Source organism: Falco punctatus, assembly GCF_963210335.1.
Source record: "Falco punctatus genome assembly, chromosome: 12".
NCBI lineage: Eukaryota > Metazoa > Chordata > Aves > Falconiformes > Falconidae > Falco > Falco punctatus.
The window spans coordinates 6,327,035-6,353,222 of NC_137592.1; the positions used below are offsets into that span (position 1 = coordinate 6,327,035).

A 26,188-nucleotide genomic window follows, 5' to 3' on the forward strand; every position below is an offset into this window, starting at 1 on the left:
CAATTTTTATAAAAGATACTGCTTAAACCAACCTAACTTGCTGAACTTCAGATTGGGAGTACTATTAAATGGCTGCAATACAAGTCTTGAAATACTACCTAACAGAACAGTAAAAACAGTATCAGAACGAAATGATTATTACTTTAATTCTTTTAAGTAGTTTTTACTTTACTGCTACAGATTATTTCATAAACAGACAAAATAACAAGATAGTGTCTGATGTCTTTGGGTGTTACCTTAAGACTATCATTTGATTCATTCTTGTTCTTCAATACAGATGTCTTGAGGGAGAATAGGTGACTGTAATTTCAACACAAGATAAGCTTCAGAAGGTCAACTATACAGTTTTAATCTACTTTTCAAGTGAGCAGGTGGTAGCCAAAGATACAGAAGTTAGCCCCTATAATCTACCAAGACTTATACCACAATAGTACATGCTCTGGAAGCTGACAAGAAGTTTCCTCCAGCATGCCAAAACTCCTCCAAAAGAGACAGGCAAGACCTCCCCCTCTTGCAGCGCAATCCAAAACCAGCTGCTCCACAAAAGGTAAGCAAGTTTTTGTTGGGTTTTTTGGTTGTTTTTTTTCCATGAATTGCAAAGCCTTAGCTACCTCAAAGAGCTAACAAAGGAGGTCTCTTCCCTGGATTCTCCTGCCAAGCTTCACCCAAATGCCTTAAACCACAGATGAGCCCACTGAAGTGACAATACACCAAGACACTGTTCTGGGGAATTTTTTTCGGGGTGCAAGCTCAACCTTATGAAATCCCACTCTGCTTTATTTACTTCAGTAACCCAACATGCATCTCTCTTCAAATAATACTTGAATAAAGGAAGAAAAGTAACTGCATACCACTGCAGTGTGATGCACTAAAAGCTAAACAAATTGTATTCTGTAAGTTAACATTTCATTTGCTACCTTCCACTTGTTCTACAGCTCAGTAGTAAAATGCATTTTAAAATTTCAAGAACAAGATGCAAAGCAAAGCAGGGTAATCATAGTTATTCAGCTCTTCAGTTTCAAAACGAAGAAAAAGGATAAGAGTGCCATCTGCAATTAAAAAAAAAAAAGGCTCCAACAACTTTGCATTCACAAATGTTTTTTAAAGATGAAGAAATTATTTTTAAAATAGAAAGCCAATCAATCACTGAAAAGTTATGTGAAATCTTCTAGAACTTCAGTAGATTAAGGTCCATCATTTTACACAGTTTTGTCCCCTTCTATAATAGTAAAGCATCTGCTACCAAGATTTTCCATATTTCATCAGTTTCTGTTCAGTCAATGCATGGCACAGTGATCAACTGCATGTTCAGTTATTAAATCAGAATCCATAGATAATTTGGTCACTTTGTCTGAACTCAGTGAGGAGGGCTGCAGAAGCTTCGCAACCAAACCGGAGTTTTGGTAATTTAATTTTCATTCCAAGCTCCCCCCCTGCTTTTTGGTGTTTTTTGGGGGGTTATGTTTGTTTGGAAGAACGGGACAAAGAAAAGCCTGAGTACTAACAAATCAAGACTAAGTAAGAGACTATAGTCTCATATATAAGTGACAGAAAATTCCCCATCTTCTTGAACTCTCAAGCTAAGTTACAGTAATTGTTAAATAATTTCTGGAATTCTTCAAGAGTTTATTTACACAAAGTGTTTCAAGTTAGCTGTTTAAAAGCAATAAACCAGGTAAATACCAAAACACTCAGCTAGATTTTTAGCACACTCCCTTGCAACTACAAACAGAAGTGCTAATGGAAGTACTGAACCCTTGTGATAATATGGCCTACTAGATAGCAGGACAATAAATAAATAATAAATAAATCTCATATCAATAAATGACAATGAGAAAATAAAGCATGGGCCTATGCTACAAGTATGATAAACTAGCCTTGAAAATGTGAGTATTTATATTCTATAAATATAACATTTAAAATATTTATAAAATAAAAAAAAATATTTTGATGGTTTATAAAACCACTTTTCTCCAGATTTTCACCTGGCTAAATTTAAAATAGAGAAGACATTCTTTTAAAGGTAAAGACAGCACTAAGTCCATGCTGAAACAAATGGGAACTGAAATGTTTAACACCCTGTGTGTGAGCCAAACCAGAGACCTTCCCCACGGGCAAGTACCTAAAGTACTACAGGTGCACAGGAGCATATCACATAGTTTCATTTGTAACCAGAGGCATAAAGACAACAAGTTTATTGTTGGGATATGTGTGTGTTTTAATCTACATCAAGAAGATGATGTTAAATTGAGACCAGACTCAGAACAAGCTGCGTTCACAAATGCAAAATGCACTTTTAAATAAAGAGAGCAGAAATTAGTTTTCAATACTCCTAACAGACAAAGACAAAAAGAAAACTCCTCATACTAATGAATCATTACATCACAGCTACAGACTAGAAATAATAAGGAAATCTTCTAAAACAGTTCACTCCAGCACCACACTCACAGCTCTTCAGCGAGGATCTGTGTACTGTGACAGTAATGGTAAGCAAAAAGTGTAACAATGTCTTTCAGAGACACAAAGTTATCCAGAACACTTTTATCAGTGAAATGCAGCAGTGCTTCCACTGCCTGCAATTTTGCCAGCTATGTATAACCAGATATTTACCAAAAGTCACCCCCATACACACACTTCAGCTAGGATGGATGAAGAAAAATTCTATTTCCCCTATAAATCCCACATAAAAGTAATTTCTGACTTACATTTCTCTATTTTTGCACCTGAGAACAACATGCCTACACCACTTTCACAAACAGAAAAACTGACATTAGACAGAAGTAGTAGCACCCATTCCTACCCGTGCAGGAGGCTTTCAGCCAGCTGTGTACAGCAGGTGACCAAAAGAAAATGTATTTTTCCATAGAGATCCTATAACAACATTTTCATGAAAAAAAAAAAAAATAATGAATTAGTACTGCTTAGAAAACAAAGGTCTTCTAAACAAACAGGAGGTTGTTTGAGCAAATGAGACTCTGATGAACGATACTGCAGTCTTGCCAACAGGCCTACCACCACAGATCGTGGAAGGAATCATTGAACTGACATGCAGGACTCCTGTCCAGATCACCAGCTCTAAACCAGGTAAAGATCAGTAGAAGCCAAAAATCCATTAGCATGAAAACACCTGCAAGAATCCTAAGAAATCAATATTAGATCTCAAACTCCTGTTTAAACATGATTGGGAGTCTCCACCTCTCTAATGCAAGAACAGCAGCACTGAGTTAACATTCTCAATAAAGACAAAGAGAAAGCACTGGGAATGTACCATGGAAAGCAGTATGGAGAACTCAAGATCTTTCACACATCAAACACCATACATAAAATAAAAATATGTCTCATTTCAGCAATGCAGCAACATGTACCACATTCAGCTAGCACTAAAGCTAACTTTTGCCACCATTGCTCTTATCAGCTGACACCCCACAAACGATTTTAACTGTTCGCTATCCCAACGAGTTCTGATTTCAGTCAGTTCCTCTCTTCTTTCTCCTGCAGTGGCATCATTAATTATTTAAAAATATTTTCTCTTAGAAATAAAAGCTTTGAGTCACTATAAATAATCTGTTTACCCCTTAAGATTCAGCAACTCAACACATGAATCTGTAACCTCCATACGGTAGCTTCTGCTTCCCCTGTCTTTGAGAAGACAACAAATGGGGGGGGGGGGGGGGGGGGGGGGGGGGAGGGGGGGGAAATAAAGACTCAAAATCAAACCCAAATCATTAGCCACAACAGCAGGCACCCCCAGGTGTCTCAATCAGCTATTTCAGGATTGCTCACATCTAGTCACTGATTAGCACCAGGTGTTCTGTAGGACCCTGAGCAGTAAAGCCCTAGGGGAAGTGATAGTTCCCCTAATAAGAGACTAGAGATAACTCAAATTCAATACTAGACCAAAACTTAAAGCAACTGGATAAGTATTTACAAGGGAGCATGCATTCAGATGTTGATGGGCAACCAGTCTGTTTCAAACCCAAGCACTTCCACAGCAGAGTAGCACACATGCCACTATAAACTCCTATTTCATAGCTGCACCACACACAGATATGTGAGCATACAGCCTACTTAAACTACTTTTTTTTTTTTTTTTTTTTAATTGCTGTCTTAAACCTCTCAGGTTCCTTTCCCCCTTTCTAAACACAAGTGGGTGATCCAGCCCCCAAGGACAAAATGTCACAAGCGTTTCAGGAAGGGAATCCCATCACAAGTGAAGCCGTGACACTGCCACAGTGAGCCAGAAGCTCTTAAAGCCAAGCGCAGCTGGCACCAGGGAGGCCAACAGCGGCCTTGGAAAGTTAATGAAACCCGGTGCATCCCCCTTGCGCTACCGCAGAGCCGGGCTGAGGCGAGAGCCTGCCGGGACATGGCGTACCACGGCTATGGAAGCCGCCTCCCGCTCAATGTCACCTACGAACGGAGCCCTGCCAGCTCGCACAGCACCCAGTGCCAGCCCCACCGGGCGGCGCCGGACACTTGCCCAGCAGCCGCTGCCCGAGCCACACGGCCCCAGGGCTCGCCCCAGCGCGCCCGGCATACCCCAAGGCGGACAGCACCGCCCGAAGGCTGCTCCGCCAGACCGCCTCAGACCGGGCCGCAGCGCCCTGTGGAGCAGAGGAGCGCAGGCCGCAGGGTCCCTGCCCGGGCCGGCCGCCCCCGCACTCCGCGGGGTGAGGAGAGAAGGGCTGCCCCGCCCGCCTCCCCGCTCCCCGCACCGAGGCAGCCGCTACCGGCCATGCCCGCTCCCCAGGGCAGGCGCCCAGCTGAGGCGGGAGACGCGCCCCCCCCCTCCCTCAGTGCCTCTGAGGCGGGCGGGAAAGCGGCCGCTACTCACAACTCCAACATCCACTGGCCCTGCAACACCAGGCTCCAGTTGGAGCCGCTCAGCACTTGCACGCGGCTCCGCGGCCCGCCGGGGCTGCCGGCCCGGGGGGAGGCGGCGCCGGGAGCCAGCACCGCCGCCAGGAGCAGAGTGGCGGCGCGCAGCAGCGCCCGGCGACCCGCCGCCATGTTCAACCCGCCCGCCCCAGGAAGATGAGGGCGCGAGCGGCGGGGGCGGGGCCTGCGTGGGGGAGCGCGCGGCGTGGCCGTTGGGCGGGAACCGCAGGGCGGGAGCCGTGAGGCGCGGGCGGCCCTCCCTCCACCCCCTGAGGCAAGCTGCGCCCGGCCGGCGGATGGCCCTCACCTCGCGGCCGGCGGTGCCGCTGTCACAGGCCCGTCGGGTTCCCGCTCCAAGCAGGGCTGCGGGGCAAGTGCCCGGGCCCCACCACCGCTGTGACTTCAGTGTGCTTGACTAGGTATATGAGTCTTTCTTGTATTGGGGCGCCTGTAACAGGATGACATGTTCAGAGGTGCCACGTTATGAGTGCTGACTAAAAAGGGATGCTGTTAGCCACCAGCTATTGGGCCACACTGCAGGATCACGTTTAATCGAGTGCCCCCAAGGGACTGTCTGCCCCAGTCAGGCAGCCTGTCTATCCCAATGCGTTGTTTACACCATCCCAAACAGAGGACTTTGTGTTTCTTCCTCGACTTCAACAAGATTCCTGTCAGTGCCATTGCTTTGGCTTGTCCAGGTTTGTCTGAACAGCAGACCTGCCCTTGAGTGGAATGATCAGACTCTCAATTAATGGTAATTAGGGTAGTCAACTTCCTTAGTTATCCTGGTAAATTGACCAGAAAAAATAAGAAGAGGTCACTGCACAGGTCTGAGCTGCATTCCTGTCTGATACGGAAATCAGCTCTTGTTTGGCTGGAGACTTATCTTAGATTGGAAGTAACTTGTGATGAAGAATTTTCTAACAGTTACTCTGAAGGTTGGTAAGCCCTGTTGTTAAAACATTTACACACATTTTTCACCAGTAGAGGAAACAGGAGGACTTGCCACCTCTGGATTTTGTCACACTTTGCCAGTTTGTCTTACTAGGCTCCTTTATATTACTCCTGAATTTCTCCACAGGAATCTGCGCTTTGATCAAACCATTCCTTAAAGCCAGAGTATAGGCTTTGGTCTGGCCTTTATTGACACTGAAGTGGACTTGGCATTAGTATCTGGGGACAGAAGCAAAAGGTTGCTCCTGGTCAGGAGGAGTTTGGCAGCAGCCATGGGCTTCCACTGTTCTCCAAGAGGGAGTGGGGAGGCAGGCCTACCCCTAGCACCACTGACACTATGTAGAAATGACACAGTGACAGAATTTTTTCTCATTTGCTACTTCTCAAGAGTAAGTCACTTCTTCCCAATGTCTCGGTGATATTCTCGCCTCACTAGGTACTCAATAGTACCTGCCATTGCTAAAGAAGATTTTTGTCAACACCTTCCTGGCATTGAAAGAACATTGCCTTTCTGAGCTGTAAGCTTCTTGCTGCCACAACTAATGCCAGCTGAGGATTAAGTAAGAGCCTCACAGAACACATAGAATCTTCTAACATCCTCCATGTGATACACATAGACTGAACTCAAAGTCTCTATATTACAAATTTTCTAATCCCTTAGCTATTCTTGTGGTTTGTAGAAAAATAAAATAAAATAAAATCTTTCTATAATTTATCAGTGCCCTTCCTGAATGGATAGTTTGAAAATGCGATGTGGTGTTTTAGCAATGTTTAGGCCTGAGCTGTTTAGTGAAGAGAAAGAAATACAGCTGTAGAAATTATTTGAGAAGACACACACATAACTGATGTTCCCTCTTGAGGAAATAGTACAGGAAGGACTTTATTCTGCTGCTCTCTAAGAACTGGGGAAACCTGAAGGAAATATGCTAGTTTTTCCTATAGATTTGGGGGGGGGGGGGGGGGGTGGTCAGATAGGATTGGCCAAAACCAAGAGAGGTTTGAGATCTCATGGAGCCAAATTAGAATTTACAGAACAAAGATCAGATGTGCAGAAGGGAAGGTTGAGGAACGCTTTATTGTGTGGTACAAGGTTATGAATAATTATATATTTGTATTCTCAAAGAACATGGAATAAAGGAGGTGGCAAAATGTATCTCCATGAAGTGGCTAAGAAGGAACGTGTAAAACGATGGCTCCAAATACATGGGAATGTTCCTGTGAATTCAAAAGGACTAGGAAAGAAAGACCTGAGAATGAAAAGAGCAAAAGGCTTACTTTATAAGTGATTTATAAGTCATTTCTAGACACATTCAACACAGAGAAGGTTTGCAGTTCAGGCAAAGTCTGCTCAAGAACAAGGCAATGTTGCTTTCATGCCTAAAACAGAACAGAGTGTTCTTAAAACAGGGGAGACATGTCACAGTGCTGTTAATCCCTCTGAAGTAGGTCAAGCTTGCAAAGATGGAGGAGATACACCTCATTTGAACCTGATTAGGAGCATGAAACAGGAAATGGATAAAAAAAGAAAACAAGGAGGGCCAGGTAGAGAAGACAACTGCCTGGGACAGACTGTTTATTGCTTTTGTGATTACTTCAATTACGCTGTCCCTTACAAAACTTACTCTCCTTTAGTTTCATTGGGCTTCTCTTAAATCTGTACAGCTTCCACTTTTACCCTATACACATGTGTTGCTCTGCTGGCTTTGCATAGATCTGGAGAATTATAGTTTTCCAGCTTCCAGACTCACACAGCTGCTACAGAAAAAGTTTAGGAATCAAGCTGTCAGTTTACATTTCAACAGCTGTTGATAGAAGTGTATCCATGAAGCACAGTTAAGTTCTGGACAGAATTTGAAGAAAAAACGATTAATTAGTTCAGTTCTGTAACTGTTTGTTTTAATCTTGATTATGAAATGGCAAGTTAAACTATAGTATGGAAAGAACAAGTGTGGTAGACCTGAATGAAGGGAGAGACCCTACCAACGTATCTTTCTCATGTCCTGTGATACTGCAGGCACTCATGTCACAAATATTTCTATATTGGAATGATAATTTACCTTAGTGACCAGTCCCTGCTCTGCACAGAGGAGACCACCAAAAGACATTGTTTCCTAGACTACCCCAGCAGTAATTTCAGTGTTTCTCTTGAAGGACATGAGGATGTGCTTTGTGCTCTGCAAGTACTTGCTCTGTGTGGAGTCTTTATATTCAATGAACTAAAATTTAGCCTCCTGTGATAGTGTGGCTTTCCACTGGAAAAAGAAGGGAGTAAAAAATCACTGATTTTAGGCATGTGGTATAGAGGATATATTGAGCAAACTTTTTCTGTAAGTTTGTTTCTATAGCTCTACTTTCTACTTTATTGAATGTTGTCCTATTATTAGTGTAGGTGTCTTGTGGTAAAGAAAGGTATTCTGGCATTCTTGACATATTTTCTTTCACTTTGTGCCATGACACTGCCTAGAACAGAATAAAATATTCTAACACTCATTTTCCTAAAATATGCCTAATGTCACCATCTACGTAATTTTTGGAGTTCTATATACTGGATTTCCAGAACTACCCTCCTAAAATTTTGGAATTTTTCTGTAATGGATTGTTTGTAAAACTCAAAAATAAGAGGTTGTTATCACACAGACAATAGCAATTTTGATATTTCCAGTTTTAATTTAAACAGTACATGTACCTAACAAAATAATAGTTGCAACGTATTTTTCAATGTGAGTAGTAAAAGAGCATGAAACTTAGTTTATAATTTAAGACAAATAGTGTAGTAGAGAATAAAAAATATGTGGCCAGAAATAAATATTCCATGCATGTTCTAACATGGATTTATTAACCTTGAAGCTTGTTTAAGGAGAACGGTTTAGCTTAAAATAGATGTATCAATAAATACAGAGCACTAACTAGCTGTTGGAAACTCATCATGGCTCTGCCTTTGATATCTACATAAAATAAGTGAAAACTTTTATACAAGAGTTTGACTTTTGACCAGGAATGTTCATATCTGTCCTCATAAATAAGACTGCAAATTTTATTGGACTATTAAAAGACATATACAAAGAGCTTTCTTGTTCATACGAATCAAGTTCATATGAATCTAATGATTACCCACCAAAAGGTAAGTATGTAATGACAAGGGAAAATCATATTTTGCATCGTCATAAAGAAAGCCAGTGAGGGTACTGTACCCATAATACTTGTAGTTAAATGTAGCTTTCAGGCACATCTCTTACTTACTCTGAGTTTTGCTGTCCTGTGTAAATGTGAAGAACTAGAGTTGTCCTGTGAAGCATTCCAATTCAAAGATAAGTTATCAAAAGTATTTAGCATTGAAAAATGTATCTCACTGTCAAAAAAACACCGCTCATTTGTTGTTTGTGCTATTTATACAGGGAAGTTAAAATGGACATCACTATAGGCACATTAGTGTGCACTAACAATTTTACTCTGCTTTTCTGAATGGCTGTTCTTGATCTTGTAATATTAAATAATACAAAAAATATGCTTTTTCATCTTGCCTGCATATCCAGCTGCAGAAGGTGAAGTTGACTACTGAGGTGAGGTTTGTCATACAAAGACTGAAACGGTAGCACACCAGAGTACAACAGCACTCAGTGTACTTCCTGCAGCCAGTAGCATCCATAATCCCTAGGGAGCAGAGGTGCCAGAGAAAACCTGCCTCAGGAAGCTGAGATGATAAGATGCCTCTATGGGAGATAGAGGAACAGCTTGCTTGCTGGCTTTGAAAGATGACTGCTCAGCAGGGGAACTGAGACAAAGAAAGAGATTTAGAACCCGGAGGGTGGCCTGTTCCTGGTGAAACATCTCTAAATTGATATCTTTACATACTTCCAAGGCACCAAATGGAGGGACAGGAAGTCATTTGCAAGCCTTATGTAATACCCAGTCCTGTAAAGAGGTGCATGATGGGGATTCCTCTATCCACACAGTGCTCCACCATGCAGGCATGCCTCCACATCCTTATCTTTGCATAACTCAGGCACAGACCTCCTACAAGATCATCTCCCACCTCTAATGTGCATCTGTTCATTTTCTGCCTGTCAAGCCTCTTCAGAATTTAAAAGATGTTGCAAGAGATAAGTTAGCACAAGCTTTCAAGTTTGAGTGCATCAGATCAGAATGGATCTGATAAGAAATGTGAATTTTTATTGCCTGGCTTATTTTTCTTTCTTTTTTATTTTTCCAAAGTGGAAAAGAGAAAGGAGAACTGCTGTGTAAGGAACTGCTTCTTGCAATATATTTTCCTCAGCAATAAAAATATCTCCAAGGCAGAAGTACAATTCTCTGTTTAGACCTGACACCTCCAAAGCCTGATATATGTGGCTGAGATCGATGAAAAGGTATTATTAGGCTTTTATTAGATTATGCAAGCTCAAGCTGGCTAGGCTTATCAGACAGTAAATCTAGCACAAACATCTGTGGCCAAATTCTGCTCTCATACATGTTGCTGTTTGTGGTCAGTATTCCTCTCTACTGTGATACTGGTTCCCTTCTGTCATTTGTGAGAAGGGCATGGGTGTATACAGGGCATGATTTTTAGTGTAAACAGTCATTGAATCATTCTGATTGTGCTCCTAAATTAATCAGAAATAACTTTATTAAACGCAAAGGAGTTATTCTTCCTTATACAATGCACAAATCCAAAATTCAGGCCTTTATCACTAGACTAAGATTTGTTAGATATGGCATGGATATGTTTTATACATGGCTTTTTACCATCAGTGACTTCTTGTTTCAAAAATAACCTTTTTTTGGCTCCTTTCTGGCAGCTGCATGTTGTGTTAAAGAAGTGAGTCAAACTGTGTTAAAGTCAGGTAGGTCTTCTATTGACTTCAGCAAGGGACTGCACGAGAATTGGGTATCTGAGAGCTGCACTGGGTACTGTGAACACAGCAAGTGCTTTTTCCGTTCCAGGAGTGATAGCATCACTAACAGGAGGCAGCTCTCTTCACAGTATGTCGTACTGATTTTAAACCTGCTCCAAATGCTGTAGGAGCTCAGCCATGAAGCAAGCTGCCCAAAGACACAGATGTAAACCCAGGCTAAGTTCACTGATGTTCTATGGCAGAGTATCTGCTGTGCACTCTAAAACACACAAAATACAGGCTGTAATGCTTTTAAAGGTCACAATACTTCAGGACTTCCTGCAAAAAGAATAAAAGTTCACCTGAAAAGATGGCACATTTGAGAAAATGAAACCTGTCACGTCTTAAGCTAGGTTCTTGATTGTAGTCATTTTTTGGATGTCTCAGACATACTGCAGCAAAGCTATAAATCGAGATGCCATTGCATGTAGTTCTCAAGCGAAGCTTCCAAAAATTCCAGCCTTTGTGAATCTGTTTATATATTAATCTTAATTTAGTGCTGAGATAAGCAACTTCTGATGAAAGCAGCAGGATATACATGAAACAATAAAGAAATATTTTCAAATGTATTGCTATATCTGCACTACCTTTTCAGAGCATGTAGTTGTTCTCTCCCACGCTAAGAAAATATATCTTCTTCTAAATGCAGTGGAAAATAATATTCCTGGCCCCCATCTGAACAATGAATGGATATGCTGGCTTGATATGTATGCCAGTATTTCCAAGGCTCCTGTGGGGTTAGTCTTCTCTAACAGTTTTCAAGTTTCAATGAAGTAATGTTCATCTCTCTCCTTCAGTATTTCAAAATAGGTATAAAATCCTTACCCTGGACCTCCTGTTTAACCAGTGATTACCTACAACTCTGGGCATGTTTCTCCTGTTCCTTTTCCACTGACCTACGCATTATGTAGACCAAGGACAATGAACAATACCCTGTCTTTTTTTGTTTTCCTTTTTTTCCCCCTGGAAACCATTTAGAGAAAGTAAACAACTACACAAGATACTGCAAGGCACTGGGAAAATCTACCCATACAGAGAAACTTGCCTGAAATGCACAATGAATGTAAGAAATGTAATTATGTAACTATATTCTGCAATAGCTTTGCCACTGTAATTGTCCTTGCTCTCCCTTTCCCAAGGACAGTTTAAAATCAGTTACTTGAAAGAATTACATGCAATATGATCCGAGTTTATCTCTTCACTTACCTTGCATCACTAGTGTTCAACAGACATTTCAGGCCATTTATTATTTGGACAATGATCTCAAATTGGTCATGGAATATTACAAACAAGATCACTTTCAGTTATAATGATAAAATCACCTCGCTGATTTTAGAGAGGTTAGTGACTTGAATGAAAATTGGGTTCAATCCAAAAATATTTCTGTACTGAAATGTAAAGCAGGCTGAGGTCAAAATTCTTGGTCCTTTTTCATAACCAAAAATCTAGATGAATGAAAAGCCAGCTGAACAAAGGTGATTTTATTGACATCAACAGACTGGATAGTCTCTGCAGCATTGCTACAAAGTGGAATGAGAAGACTGCTTACATTTCATAGTAATTTATGTAGCCATAGAAATACTTCTGTCTGCTTCAAGAAGAGGTGGTATATAGATCAACAAGCCTCTGCAAGGACATATTTATGAATGGGCCTCTGCTGTTGGTGACTAAATGCTCTTACAGGTGCCAGAGAAAACAGGCCACCCATATAACTGCTTCCAGCCTCATCTCCATCTGGCACAGAACATCCCCGTAGCTCACTGTGCAGCTGCTTGCGTGTGACAGTTGCCAGAGGCCCATACACTGCTGCTGTTGAAAGACCCTTTCAGGCAGTTTGTCACCTGGGGGTTGCAGCTGTCTTTTGGGTGGTGGGACAGCGATCATAGGCCTGCTGTGGTAGTCCCTGTTAGGCAAAACTGTTAGATTTGGCAGGAGTTTTGCTTGAAGAGGTACTGCTGGATTAGGCTACAGATTGTTAGATTGGGAAATTGTATCTTGTTGCTCGGACATATGAAAGCAGAAGTCTTTTTAAATGCAAATTGTCTGAGAAAAAGACTACTCAAGCTTCCAGGAAGCTGAAATTCTAGTCTTTTATTTGCCAAAGCCACAAAAGTCTTCAAATATACAATCAGCAACCAGTTATCATCCCTTGATTAAATGCAACTTCCAAAGCATCCATTAGTATCTAAGCCTACTGCAAACTTCTGACACGTGGCTTGGTAATTAACATGGTCAGTGTAAAGAAAAGTTTTTATTCTTCTTTGGGGTGGGGTGGGGGTTCCTGTGCAGAGCACTTGTGTGATCTAGCCCTAGAATACAAGGGTGTCAGGCACAAAGTCAAGATAGAATTTTTCTTTTGAAAGAAGAAAAACTGTAGGGGGTGCACATTTATCTGAAGTGTGGGCTGATAAGGCTTGTCTAGAAGTTTCTTTTAGAGCTTCCCCTTTGCCAAAGAATGCATTAGCAGATAACTAGAAATAGCATGCTTTGTAGGGAATATGAATGTTGAAGTTGGTAAGTGCTCAGAGCCTTATTTGCCAGTCTTTTCCCATTAGGTACCGTTCAGCTCCACAAGTGGACAGCGTAAACCAGATGTTATCAGTAAGTGTGTTATGTATGGTAACTAAAGGATGGTTAACAGTTATAAATATGTAGTCTTAAATGGCTTATGCCAGAAGAGCCCTGTACTGAAAAATCATTTTTATTGATAAAGTATTCCTAGCCATGGTTCAGCTTTCTGTGTAGCAATTGTTTCATGGAAGGTGTGATCTTTCAGCTTCATCCATAAGCTCATAAGCCTGACTTCCCTGGATTCCTGTTCCCCTTGAAGGAAACCTGAAATACATTGTACACTTTAAAGGTTTAATTATACTCAAACATCTTTTTTCCATCTGTATCAGATGATTGAGCAAGAAACAAGTTGTCTTGCTTTGTGAATGGCATATAGTTTATTCTATCAAAGTTAGCAAAGAGTAATTTTCAGGGACCCAGACCTGACCCTATAATAAACTGCTGTTGGCGAACACTTAAACACAGAGAAAAAGACAGTTTGCAAAGAGGAGATTTGCTAAACAGCAACTGACAAAGCAAGTCTGCTTTGGTTTTAGACCCTCCTGTCTCTTGGCAAAGAGACTGTAGATCCAAGATTTACATTCTAGTTCTGTGACTCTCTGGTCACTCCCAGAGAGCCCTGTTCCTGAAGCAAGTATACCATTTGGCATGCTTGACCCTAATTATAGCTCGTGTCGCAACACTCTTACCCAGTGGGAATATTACCGTCCCACTGCTCAAAACACTGGGAAAGGGTGGAATTCTTATTTCTGTGCCTCACCCAGCAGAGCAGCTTTTGATCCAAGTGTTTCTGTAGCACAAGGGATGGATATTCTTTCAGCTGATATTCTACATTTTGTTCTTCCATTTCTGTGAATTTTTCCATGATAAATGAATAGGTAAAAACGGGAAAGCATGAGACAATCATGACCTTCTAAGGACTTCTTTGTTTATATCTAAAACCCCACAGGCAGGTGCTTTGCTTCTGTGTCAGATGCATTAATGTAAGAAAGCCACCAAGACTGTAAACCTGAAGGCAACTGAAGCCAAAGATATCGAGACAGTCACATTAAATGGCTGAGCAGACATTTATACTTGTAGCACTGATGGAACAGTGGCCATGATAATAGAAAAACTATTTTCTGATTTGGCTTCATCAAGAACTGCACTTTTGGCAAGCTGTTAGAAAATAGCTATAAATTACCTGTTTCATTTTGTTGTAAATACAGATCTATGCACATGGAATATGCCCTGCTAAATCACAACTTTAACACAACAGCAGTCTTGTACTTCCTTTCACACGTCTTTGTGAAGAAGCTGAATTACATGCCTCATTGAGACAGAAGAAAAAATACTTTAGTGCAGTTTAGAAAACAGCAAAGATTCTTTTAAATGATTGAACCTTCCAAGCAATTTCTTAAATATAACCATATCATTTCTGTTGCAGAAGGCAGAAAACTACTTTAAGAATGTGCAGGGAGTCACCCAAGTCCCACCACACCCCAAAAAATGAGCTCTGCTGCCATTCTCTCAAACAGAGGGCTGCCATTTAGAAATGGAATATACATTTTTGGAAGTCCTCTTAACTGTCTGCCTACCATTTGCTGCTACTTATGGCTCAGTTATTTCCTAGTAAAATCTGTTCTGTGAACAAAAGACAAGACAATTTAGAGGAACTTTTTAGCTGGTAACAAGTGCTGGTTGTTTCCTCTGCCCAAGTAGGAGTGTATATTTTATGCCCAGTATTTCTTTTAGGACTCAGTACCATCCCTTGGCATAAAAATAAAACAAAATATCAAATCTCAATAAGGCTTGGGGACCACAGAGAAGGTGTACCCCCTCCTTTAAGGTTACTGCAATGCCTATCTTCTGCTGTTTTTACATTCTGTTCTTATTTTGCAAGGATGTCTGGTAAAAGTACAAATGGCTTTTAAAAGGCCAGTCATCATGTTCTAAGCTCTATTTGCTTATCAAGAAAGTAGCCACCAGAACCTTCTATAAATAGAAAAAAATTATGTTACAGAAAGGGCTTAAGAACAGATGAATCCAACCACTACTTTTAGCTTCTTAAAATCTGTTTGACTAGGTAAGCAAGCTCAGAATTACATACTCCAAATGTGTAGAACATTATCTGCTAATCCAGGCTCTATGGAAAGGCAGATACCAGTATAGTAGGTGGACAAGCTACAAAAACCCCCTAGTGTTAAAAGCCATTGTGATTGATACAGTGAAGAACCATGACAGTTAGAAAACAGCATTTTCCTACTTAGAAGTACAAAATTAACTACATAGCCATACAACTGACAACAAGAACTAAGACTATTAACAAAAGTTTATAGCTACTGACATCAGTAAAAGTTTGCAGGATGCAGTAGAGAACACAACTATGAAAAAGCTAACCTCAATTGCATTTTAATAAAACACACAAAGAACCTGCTATGAGCTACATACACCAAACCATTCCCTACATACTCAAAACCTATCGTCACAAATAATAATAATAAAAAAATATAAAAACCCCTTTTAAATACTATGTAGTTAAAACCTTATATGATGACTGGATGTTCTGAAGAGTCCTCCTTTTACCCTGAGGGCACTAATAGGCTTTGTTGGTCCTGATCAGCCCCACCTGGGGCCCTGCCCACACCCCTTTCCATAGGCCTTTGGGCCCCATTTATACTTGGGCTTGGGTACTGTGTACTGGTTTGAACTGTGTTGTAGGAGTGCTAGTCTTTAGCTGTGTTTTATGGTGGTTTTCAGTACCTCTATTGTATCTTTGGTTTTTTGTTGTTCTTGCCTGGGTTGCCTAGATGGTCAACAGGCTGGGTTCACCCTTTTGCTGTACCTGGAGCTATTGATGAATCTTGTTGTTTGTGGCTGATACTGTATCCTGTGTTTGGGTCCTGCAGGATGGTATTCTGGTTAGGTCTGTGCTGGGGTTATGCTCAGGTCCTGGCTCAGCCCTGCTTATGGGATTATGCTGGTTTTGCTGGTACTTGATGTGCTAAGTGGGAAGGTATATAGGTTAGGATGGGAATGAAACCACAGGATGCAAAACTTAGTGTCAAAATTAAAGTTAAACTTTTCTGAGATTTTAGTAATACTGAAAAGCATATAGTCTTGCTCTGAAAATCTCTAGAAATGGACATTCCACTGTTCCCCTCAGTTTGTTTTTTTTACACTTGATTTAGCCTAAGCAAGAGAAGTTTCTTAAGTGGCAAATGTTGTATAGTATTTTGTTACAATAGGATGTGTGTTTGTCACAGGCTTCTGTCAATGAAACAAGGTTACAGAGAGTGGGATTTGCTTCTGTAGTTCAGAATAGGCTGTTCAGAGAAACAGATTACTGAATGCTAAACTAATCTGAAAGAACCTACTTACTTTCAGCCTGGAAATGGTTCCTCAAGAGAAGAGAGCTGAGAAGTGAAGTGTTTAATGCTGTCTACAGCCAGAGCATTTTGTGTATTTTGAATGCTTGACCAGAAAGTATGAAAACAAGTGTCACATTCAGTTCAAACACCCATTGGTGTAGTATCCAGTTTCCATGAATGGACAGCAGCAGGTTCCTGGAGAAATCAGGAAATAATTGTATATATACTGCTATGCCTAGGCAAGCTGCAGTTAAAACTTTGAAAGTGTTGCAGTTACAGTACTTAATGAATTGGATTCACCCAGCTACTTATGGTTGGGTTCTTACTAGCATCATTCTCTATTTTTCTGCAGGGTAGCACAGCAAACCTGGCATACTTAATAGTAAGATTGCTATGTTGCTTTCACAGCTTTGACTGTCTACCTACTATAGTTCTGAAGAAATGGAAAGACTGTTAAAATGGAGGCTGGAAGGAGGAAAAAAGTTAGAGGAGATATTTGGACTTCTGAGCTTTCCTGAGGCATGAGAAAACAATGGAAGTGTGCAAGTCTCCTCTACTTTATAAGGATGATTGCCCAGTAAATATGTCTCTTAAGATCAAAATTTCCTTTCTCTCTGACTTGAAACAAATATTTTTCCCTCTGCCAGCACATTTACAGTAAATCTTTTGGGTTTGTAGTGGTTTGCAGTATGTCTTGCTGTCTTTGAGCTGCTTTGAAGTCTCTGTTCAGTTGTGTTTCCTAAGGCATCCAGGTGAGAGTAGCATTGTGAAGGGTTAAATGTTAATATAGATAAAGGGGCAAATCAAGCAGTCGCCTTTATAGCTTCTGGTTTTCAGAGGCTTGAAAAGGTATCTATAAGCCCTCTTACACATAACACTGTGTGCACACACTCTCTCTATATTTTTTTTATCCTGAATATCTTAGCAAGATTAGTGAAACTGATGCAGATAGAGAATGACTGATGTAGCCCAAGGTCCCCAAGCTTGTTTGAGTAGAACAGAGTTAAATGTGCTTTCTTCATTGTATTGTTAGAACAACTCAGTTGTATTTTCTGCATGTCTTCTCAGTACTTTATTTGGACAAAACAAATACCTACTGCTCTTCAATTTCCAAATAGCCATTCTTCATGTAAGGACAAATGTTGCATTGCTGTGTTCGGAATTTTTGCAGACTATTTTTTATTTCATCTTCAGGAAAGATTTTCCTGACAAATGTAGGAGTTTGGTTTGAAACACACTGGCTTTTTTTGGAAGTGTTCTACCTCTGTGTTCAGATGTATCTGACAAGCTGTGTGATATTAAAGGTGAGCTAAGGGTTTTTTCCATTATGTCCCCTTCATTCCTACTGGTCACTAACACTTTACACATCACCAACACTTTGTACAGGTGAGTGCCTTTAAAAACATTTGTGTATCAGAATACCCTATTGAGGGATGTTAATATCGTTGTTGTACTTGCTTACAAATTGGAAATTATAGCAAAAAACATGTGACAACTCATTCTGAATCTAGGGAGTTGAAAGAAAAAATGTTGCAAAGATTAAGTGAATTTGTGGAATTTCCCTTTATCTGATTATGGACTCTGAGGCCGGGCTTCTCTTTCTCATTGGACTAAACTTAAACATAAGAATTGTAAGACTGGATCAGACAAATATCCCTCAAACCAAGGGTCCTTCTCGACACTGGGTAACATCAGATTCCTAGGGAGAGTCCAAGATCAGGCTGTGCACACCATCTTTTTTATCTTGGAAACACCTGGCACCAATAAGTGTTTCTGGAGCATTTAATTTATCTCTTAATTGTCAGCAATGGACTTCTGTGGATTAGCTTATCCCCTCTTTGAACTCATTAATAGTTTTTGCACCCTTTAGCAGTAGGTTCCACAACTTAATTTTGTTTCATATTGTAAAAGTAGTTCTGTATTTGCTTAAGATCTGTGGCCTCATAACAAGTGCATTGCATCTAGGATCTAGTACGTAAGGAACAGATAACAAAATTTTCCTTCACATCCTTTTTAGCATTCTGTAAAGTGAGTGCTGCTCCAGTGACTGTAGTGGAATCTGGGCTGCTGATTTTTGAAGTTAAAGTAAATGCCTGCTCTAGATGCAAATGCAACTTGAATTTTCTACCTCCTAGTTACTTGGCATTGTAATATGTTAATGACAGCTTGGAGCAGGTGTGATTTCCATTTCTGTGTGATGAACCAGTTGTGTACTTATCTTTTGAAAACATGATGACAGATCAGGAATGCATCCAGTTAGACAACCCGTGTCCTCCTCAACACTTGCTTGTGTTGGTGGATGCTGTGCTCAGTCAATTAACAGTTTGTCAACAGCTGATAACAGGATAGCAGAATTAAGATAGCACCTCCTGCTAAGTAGATTTTGCTTCTCTTAGGATATCAGCACCTTGGTAATGACATTCTGTTTTCAGGCTGAGCTTGATTTCCTCACTGGTACTGCTAGCCTCTCTTGCTGTGCAGAGCGTCAGTCTGAACAGCAACTTTGTTGCAGTTTCTGAGATTGAAGGTCTTTCCATGATTAGGAATTAACACTGGGCTTGAAATGTCTTGGTGAAAGGTCAAGTCTTAAGTCACTGTAAGATTGTGGAAAAATACTCTGCTTCACAGAATGTGAAGGAGCTATCTTAATCATCGACTCATAGAACATCCCAGGTTGGAAAGGACCTCAAAAGATCATCTGGTAGAGCCTTTCATGGAAAAGAGCACAGATGAGTTTATCACCTTGTCCAGTTACATCTTGAAAACTTCCAATTATGGTGACTCTACTACATCCCTGGGCAGGTTTGCTCTTGACTGAGCTTCCTAGTGTGGTGTAAGCTTATGCATAAATAGCATATGTACTTTCTCTTTAGCAGAATGGAAAGGTTCTGAGTACTTCTCCCCGTCTCCACAAGGCTTTACTCCCAAGTGCTCAGCTGTCTTTTTAAGATGCACCTGAGGCATGCCTATAGAGCAAGCAGGATGACTGGCTCTTTCTCCCTTCATTGTGAATTCTTACTTCTGAATCTCTGTAAGAAATACCCATATTTCTAGTGACCCTTTACATTTTCCTTTAGCTGTTTTCTGATGTTAAACTGATGCTTGCTTTTTTCCAGTCTGTGCTACAATGTGGCCAAACTGTGTTCTAGCATCTTCTATTTATTTGTAGCATTTTAGTGTATACTTACAGGTTCAATTAATTGCAAGGTGCAGGTACCAGGCAATTGATTATGCATTTCCTTAGCTTAAAATAAGAGAGAAACAGAAGCATAGAGTGCTTTAAAGATAAATAGTAATGAAGTCTTGAAATTTCCATTTCTGCACTTGGTGCAATCCAATGAAAGCTGTATGGGCTAATACTATGGCCAATATTTCCATCAGTGTAGAGTGAGGAAAAAAAACAAATTGGAAAGGCAGCATTTAGTGCTCACTTTTTCCAGGTATGCGTAAGTGTCCAGGCTCAGGCCTTCTGGGAGGATAATCAGTCCCCTGTGAACACATTATCTGATTGTGTGTACAAAGTAAATGTGGTGCTTTCAATTCCCTTTGTCTAGAAATGGTAGGTCACTGGCATAAATGGAGTGCATGGGCTCAAGGTGGGAATCATCATAGATTGGAGGCAGAATGCAGAATTTTAAACATCACTGCAACCCATATCCTGCTTTGGAGATGCTGCTGGAGTTCAGGCAGGCTCTCAAGGCCAAGTTGCCTAGAGAGCCTTTTCACGTCCATCCTGCCATCTCTGCATATGCACGCAACTCTGCATGGCGGAGGGCAGAAGCAGGAATTATCATCTGTGTGATATTTTTTTTTCCCCACTATTCATGCTGCTTATCTCCTTTACCTGGCTTGCTATGTACAATTTGCATTCTGCTTTTTAGGGAAGTATGGGGAAGAGTCTGGAAGGAATGATGGAAGGGAATATGCTAAGAGTTCGTTTATAATAGTTCATATAATCCAACCTGAAATGTTCTAAGATTTATTCAGAAAGTTTAGCATGAAGCTGTGTAGCTTAACTAATACACACAGTAAAAGTTTAAAATTGATATGCCCATATCAAAGCATATTGAACAGTTGTTAGCATACTCTCCTTCAGGGATAAAATAACCCCTAATACAGCCCTAAATCTCTTGTAAGATCCATTGATTCCACAAAATACAATATCATTCTAAGCATTCAGAGATCTGACTTGAGCTTTTATTATTCTGAAATTTCCTGCCTTTACCTTTGAAAGGGAAACAGTGCTGAACCTTGTTTCAAGTCACTTTAGAAGTATGCAACAATGGAATCTTTATTGAATACTTTACTGATGTCTTCTCCTGTTCTCTCCCTCTCTTCCCCAGTTCTTTATGACAGAAATAATTCTTGCAATTTACTTTAATAGGATTTCTCCAGTCCAGGAAGAATTGCTATAGGACAGGTATAAACCTGAATGATCTTTGTCATGCACAGTGCTTGATGAACTCCATGTTCAGAGACACTTCATCTTGATAGGGCTCCACTGATTGCAATGGACTGGTTTCTAATACTCCCATTTTTAATGGGATCAAAGCAATGGGATCCGTTTTGTTAGGTAAATTAGACGTGATTTTTTAATATGGAATAGAAATTTTTTCTTGACCCTTTTCCAGTTGTTTACCCACTTGTGTGTTCTGGGGAGTAGAAACTGTGGGGTCAGTTCCATGTAGGTTTTGCATTGCAGTTCAGCTTTACTGGCTTTAATATAAAAAAAGTAAGAAAATCTTATTAAAACTAAATAGTGTGTTAATAACCAGATGGTTTTTTGGAGCATACATGAACTCATTACTGGACTCTTCATGGCTGTTGTTCCAATGCATATTTATAAAACTCTTTTGCTGCCTCTACAGAAGTAATGAACTTGAGCCCTTGAACACATCGTGAATGACAATCCCAACTAAAAGTAAAATTGATAAAATAAGTCAAATGAAATTATCCGTTTGTACCTCTAGCAACTTTTTTCTTATTTTAAAAACAATAGGGATAAATTGAATACAGCAAAATGTGATGTGTCTGGATTTTGCGGCTTTTGACAGTCAGTCTGCATTCTCTGCCCTGGAGAAAATTCAGTTGCACATAAAGATAGAAAATAAACTTACTTCCTGGAGGTCTTGGTGTTCGACAACATGTTGGCTGAAACCTGACAGAATGCTCACAAACCTTTTCAAGATTTTTTATGAAAAAAAATGACCTGTCATTATACTATATGAAAATGGACTCTTCTGTCTGGAATAATCTCTGTTAATTACCAGTTAAAACTCAGATTTCCTTGCTAAAATGAATTTTTACTTTAATTACTTTAGAAGGAACAGTTCCATAGTCTTGTCTTGATTTTCTTGTCAAAACATAGCTTCTTAATGTATTACTTCCATTACAATAAATGGAAGGAAGAGAGGGGGTGCGGGGTGGTGGTGAAGATGCTAAAAAAGCAACATTAAAACTGTACAAGGCATGGTGACAGATTGAGACCTGGATTGTTGTATATTCTTGGAAAGAGTGAAAATGGCCCCTTTACTCTCTGCCACCAGCTCCTTTCACTATGTGCCTGGAAGCATGGTAAGAAGTGTACTTGCCTGTTTCTTTTCCTTGGAGGTGACCAGCCAGGAACATGGAGGTAATAGTAACAGGCAACTTGCAAATTCTTCTCACACCCTCTGGCCCAAGAGTGGGCAAGCAACCAGGAAGCTCTTATGGATACAATCTGCGTTTTTAAAAAGTCCAGTGAATATTGAGCATTTTGTATCCTGCATGTTATTGAAACCCAAGAGAATTAGGCTCTTCGCCAGGTTTAAAAAGGTACTCAGGCTGAGCATTAGAAATAAAGCATTTTCCTGTGTGAATGTGGATTTTTTTTAATTTAGATTTTTTTTTTGAAAATCAAACACGGTTGATTTTTCACAGAAGAAGCCCAAAAATATTGGGGACTAGGGTAAGGTCTGAGCTGAAAAGATTCTGCAGGCTACTTGTAAGGCATGTTCAAGCTGCCAAATAACTGTTACTAAAAATATCTTAAGATTGCAATTTAGACAGCTTTGACTGTCATGTAGTACAATGGAACACGTACATATTTTAAAAGAAGAGAACTGATAAAATTAGCCCATTTCTGCAAAGATGCTACTTACACAGATGCTTACTTTGAGCTGGCAGTCTCAAGTGTGTAGCAGAGGGCATCAAGCTACCAGCTGGGTGAGGAGAACGGGTTCTGTTCCCTTCTCTGCTACTCTGAACAATTCACCTCACCTCTTGGAGCATTTGCTTCCCTGCCTGCAAATGGACTGAGAAGCACAGATAAAAAGCTCTCTGTAAAAGATACGTAAGAGAACGATATACGCTTAAAGGTTTTACTGCTGTTATACTTGGTTCTTGTATTTTTCATTTAGGCAGTATAGTTAACTAGCAATGACACAGTCACTTGGCATTTTCAAGGTAGATACACAGATTGTTCTTTAAGTAGTGTGATTGTCTGTGGACAGCATCCTAATTTAATGCATAATTCTTGAAATATTTTAATGAGAAATTATTTCTAAAAGCCTCAGAATGTAATAACTTTCTTTAAATACTAATAAAGCTATGTGTTCCTGTTGTGTTTCACTGACATAAAAATGCTCAAAGCATCCTATAGAAATTAATAATTTCCTAAAAACAGCCTTCTCTGAAAATTGTGAACAACTTTTTGGATAAATGTGAAAGTACACTTAATGAATGCCATTTTGCTAGGCCCTTCATCTTCTGAAAAACAGAAACTCTTTGTAAAAGTAAGTTCCTGCTGCTTCTCTCCTGGAAATGTATGGCACAGTTCATACATTATCGATCCATACTATCCAATTGTCATTGTTAGTAAACAAAGACAAATAGTCACTAGTTCCCTTAGTGGTATGTTCTTAAGTGAGCAATCTGAGACTCGGTCATGGCAAAATGCTGGATTCATAGTAGGCAAAAGAGAAATATCCACTCTAGTGAAATCCTGTATGCAGATGTTGTAATGAAAGGAGTACTGAAAAATGCTAATCTTTTCCTTTTAGTTTACTTTTTGCATATTTGCTACTATCAGTTCTACTTGATTTGCTGATGTACACAAGTTTCTGCATTGCAAACTCTTGAGAGGTACTTAAAAATGAATAAGAGATGGAAAGGAGGGGGGTTGCCTTTGAACATCCAAGGAGAAATAAAAGCCAGAAATGAAAGCTTGTCCTGTCATAGGCCTTCCTGTAGAATAATGGTTCTTTTTAATAGATCACCTTATCTTTGGAGAAGGGCAGTGGAACGTGAGACTATTTTAACTTTGAATGTATTAATTTATGTGCACAAAGCAATTATTTAAATGGAAATACAAAAGTATTAATTTTTGCCAGACTTAAGTGAATAAATGCTTGTTATTAATTAAAAGATTTGATCCCAACCCCACTCTGGCAAGACTTACATTTTAGGAAACGGAGAAACGGACTTGTATTGTGTAGAAAAACTAAAGCTCTAAGCACAGGGGTAATGGATTTTTTAAAAATTCTTTGAATATTGAGTACTTTTGAAGGTTTGTGTGGGAGAAATACATTTGAGGGGGAGAATTAGAAGAATGAATTTAAAATGTTTTACGAATGTACTCTTGAGAGCTAATGCATTCTATAGTGCACTAGCATGGGCAAGTTTACAACTCTTGACTTTCAGCGCTGCTTAAACTAGACTTTTTTTCCTTTTTGCAGTAGGCACCTTAATTTCTTGTGTATTGGGAATGTTACCAATGTGTAGGCATAAAGAATGCCCCAAGATTTCCAATAGGAAAAATAGAGGAGTCTAAAAATCACAAGTAACTTAGTTTTGTCAGTGTTAAAGCTTAAGGATATTCTCAGCTTCCCATTCCAGGCTGGTGTGAAGGGAGCAGTAAGAACTGACTGGTCTGCAGGGAAAGAGGAGCCAGGGGCAGAACATGATGATAATGCAGGTAGGAGAGGTGGCCAGGAGGGACCAGAGTAAGATGTAGACTTGTGGCTATCAGATGTGATGGAGCAGGTCTGAGGCCTAGCCAAAGACCTGAGCAGTGGGTGTTGGTCAGTCATGGAGTCTGGGCACAGATGCACAGCTGGGATGGGGCAGTGGCATGCAGTAAAGTCTTAGCTTAAAATCAGTTCCCAGGAGAGGAGGGGCAGGCCCTCATTTCTAGCTTTCTTCACAACAGCTCTTATCAGCAAAGGAAATGACCTTCAACTCAGCCAGCTAAAATATTCAATTCCCCCAATTTACACTCCTAGAAGGGGAATTCATGGTGGGCTGACAGCTGGGTTTTTCATTTCTAAGCGATGTATGTTAACTGTGAATCTGTTTCATGTGCTCTGCCACAAGCCTGGGATGCAGGTGATTGCAGTAGAAGCAGATTAACACAGCATTTTGTTTACTGCCTTCTGCCTATATTTTTGATATTCTTTGGTGGTGGTGGTGCTCAGGCTCCAGTTCAGAGTCAATTGAAAAGAGTGGAATTGCTTTCATTGACTTTTCTAAACTTGGATGAATTCTCTAGGCATGATAATATTCAAAGTTTGGAACAGTATTTTTTGGAACTGAAATATACTCTGGCTGCTTTTATTCCTGCCTTTCTGTATCCACAAACACTGGTTTAAATTCTTAGCAATTGCTGCATTAATATAAGAGCTTTCAAAGACTTTAATCTTTTGGATAGGACTGGCACAAACTGTGGTTAACAGCTGCAGCACAGTCAAATTGGCCATTGCCCTGCCAGTGTTTTAGATCACAGTTCACCTAAGTTTCCACAAGCTCTGAAAGGATTAAAAACTGGCATTTGTCTGCTGTGGTCCAAAGCTTTGAACTTGTAATCAGTTAGACCTTAAAAAAAAAAGTTTCTGGAAGTTATTGTGTGGGCCTTGGAGGAGTGAGTTTTACCAGGCTTTTCTGGCTGTGCTGAAGCAATGATGAACTTCTTAAAGTTTAAGAAAGACTTCATAGAACATGTAGAGGCCACAACTACAATGATTTACATTAGTGTTTTGAAGGTCAGTAAATTAGGCCTATCTTCACAAGAGAAGTTGAGACAGTAAAAACATTCCATCCCTAAATTATTTATTTCAGCTATGAATTGTCACCCAAGTGCCTCAAAGTAATTTCTCCCTGGTCTTTTACATAATCAAAGCTGTGTAGTGGAACTTTCTCTTGTATTTTCATTTTGGGCTAATATTTACCATGTTTCAGGCATTCAGTGTTTATTCAGAAACTGACATTTTTGCCCAAAAGTCTCTATGAAAGATTTTATTCAAGACCTGACTTTCTCTTGAAAAATTTACCTTTTGATAAATTTTCTGCCAGCTCATGAGTTGTAGCAGATATATTCCTTCTGAATAGTGAGACTTTTAAATGTTGTATGTTTTTATGATAGTGTGGATGATTTAACTATCTAAGCCACTGCAGCTGTAGTTATCACTGAAGGATCATCTTACCTAGAAACAGGAGAAATAAGTTTCTATATATGTGATTAACAATTAGAACTTTTTTTCCAGAGCCTCATACACCTCATTCAAGTTATTT

General features: G+C 40.0%; 1 protein-coding gene across 3 annotated transcripts in view; it reads right to left on the reverse strand.

Moving 5' to 3' along the window:
- TMX4 (thioredoxin related transmembrane protein 4) overlaps positions 1 to 26,188 on the reverse strand; it is a 65,507-nt gene that overhangs the window by 17,675 nt on the left and 21,644 nt on the right. The window contains exon 1 of one of the 3 annotated variants that reach the window (XM_080407761.1): positions 4,835 to 5,040. The exons of 1 other annotated variant lie outside the window; for it this stretch is intronic. In XM_080407761.1, coding sequence (XP_080263887.1) covers positions 4,835 to 5,010 — 176 coding nt within the window. In that variant the 5' untranslated portion in view covers positions 5,011 to 5,040. Of the gene's footprint in view, positions 1 to 236; positions 275 to 4,834; positions 5,041 to 26,188 lie in introns of those variants that run through there. One more of the 3 variants, XM_080407763.1, reaches the window with a different exon arrangement.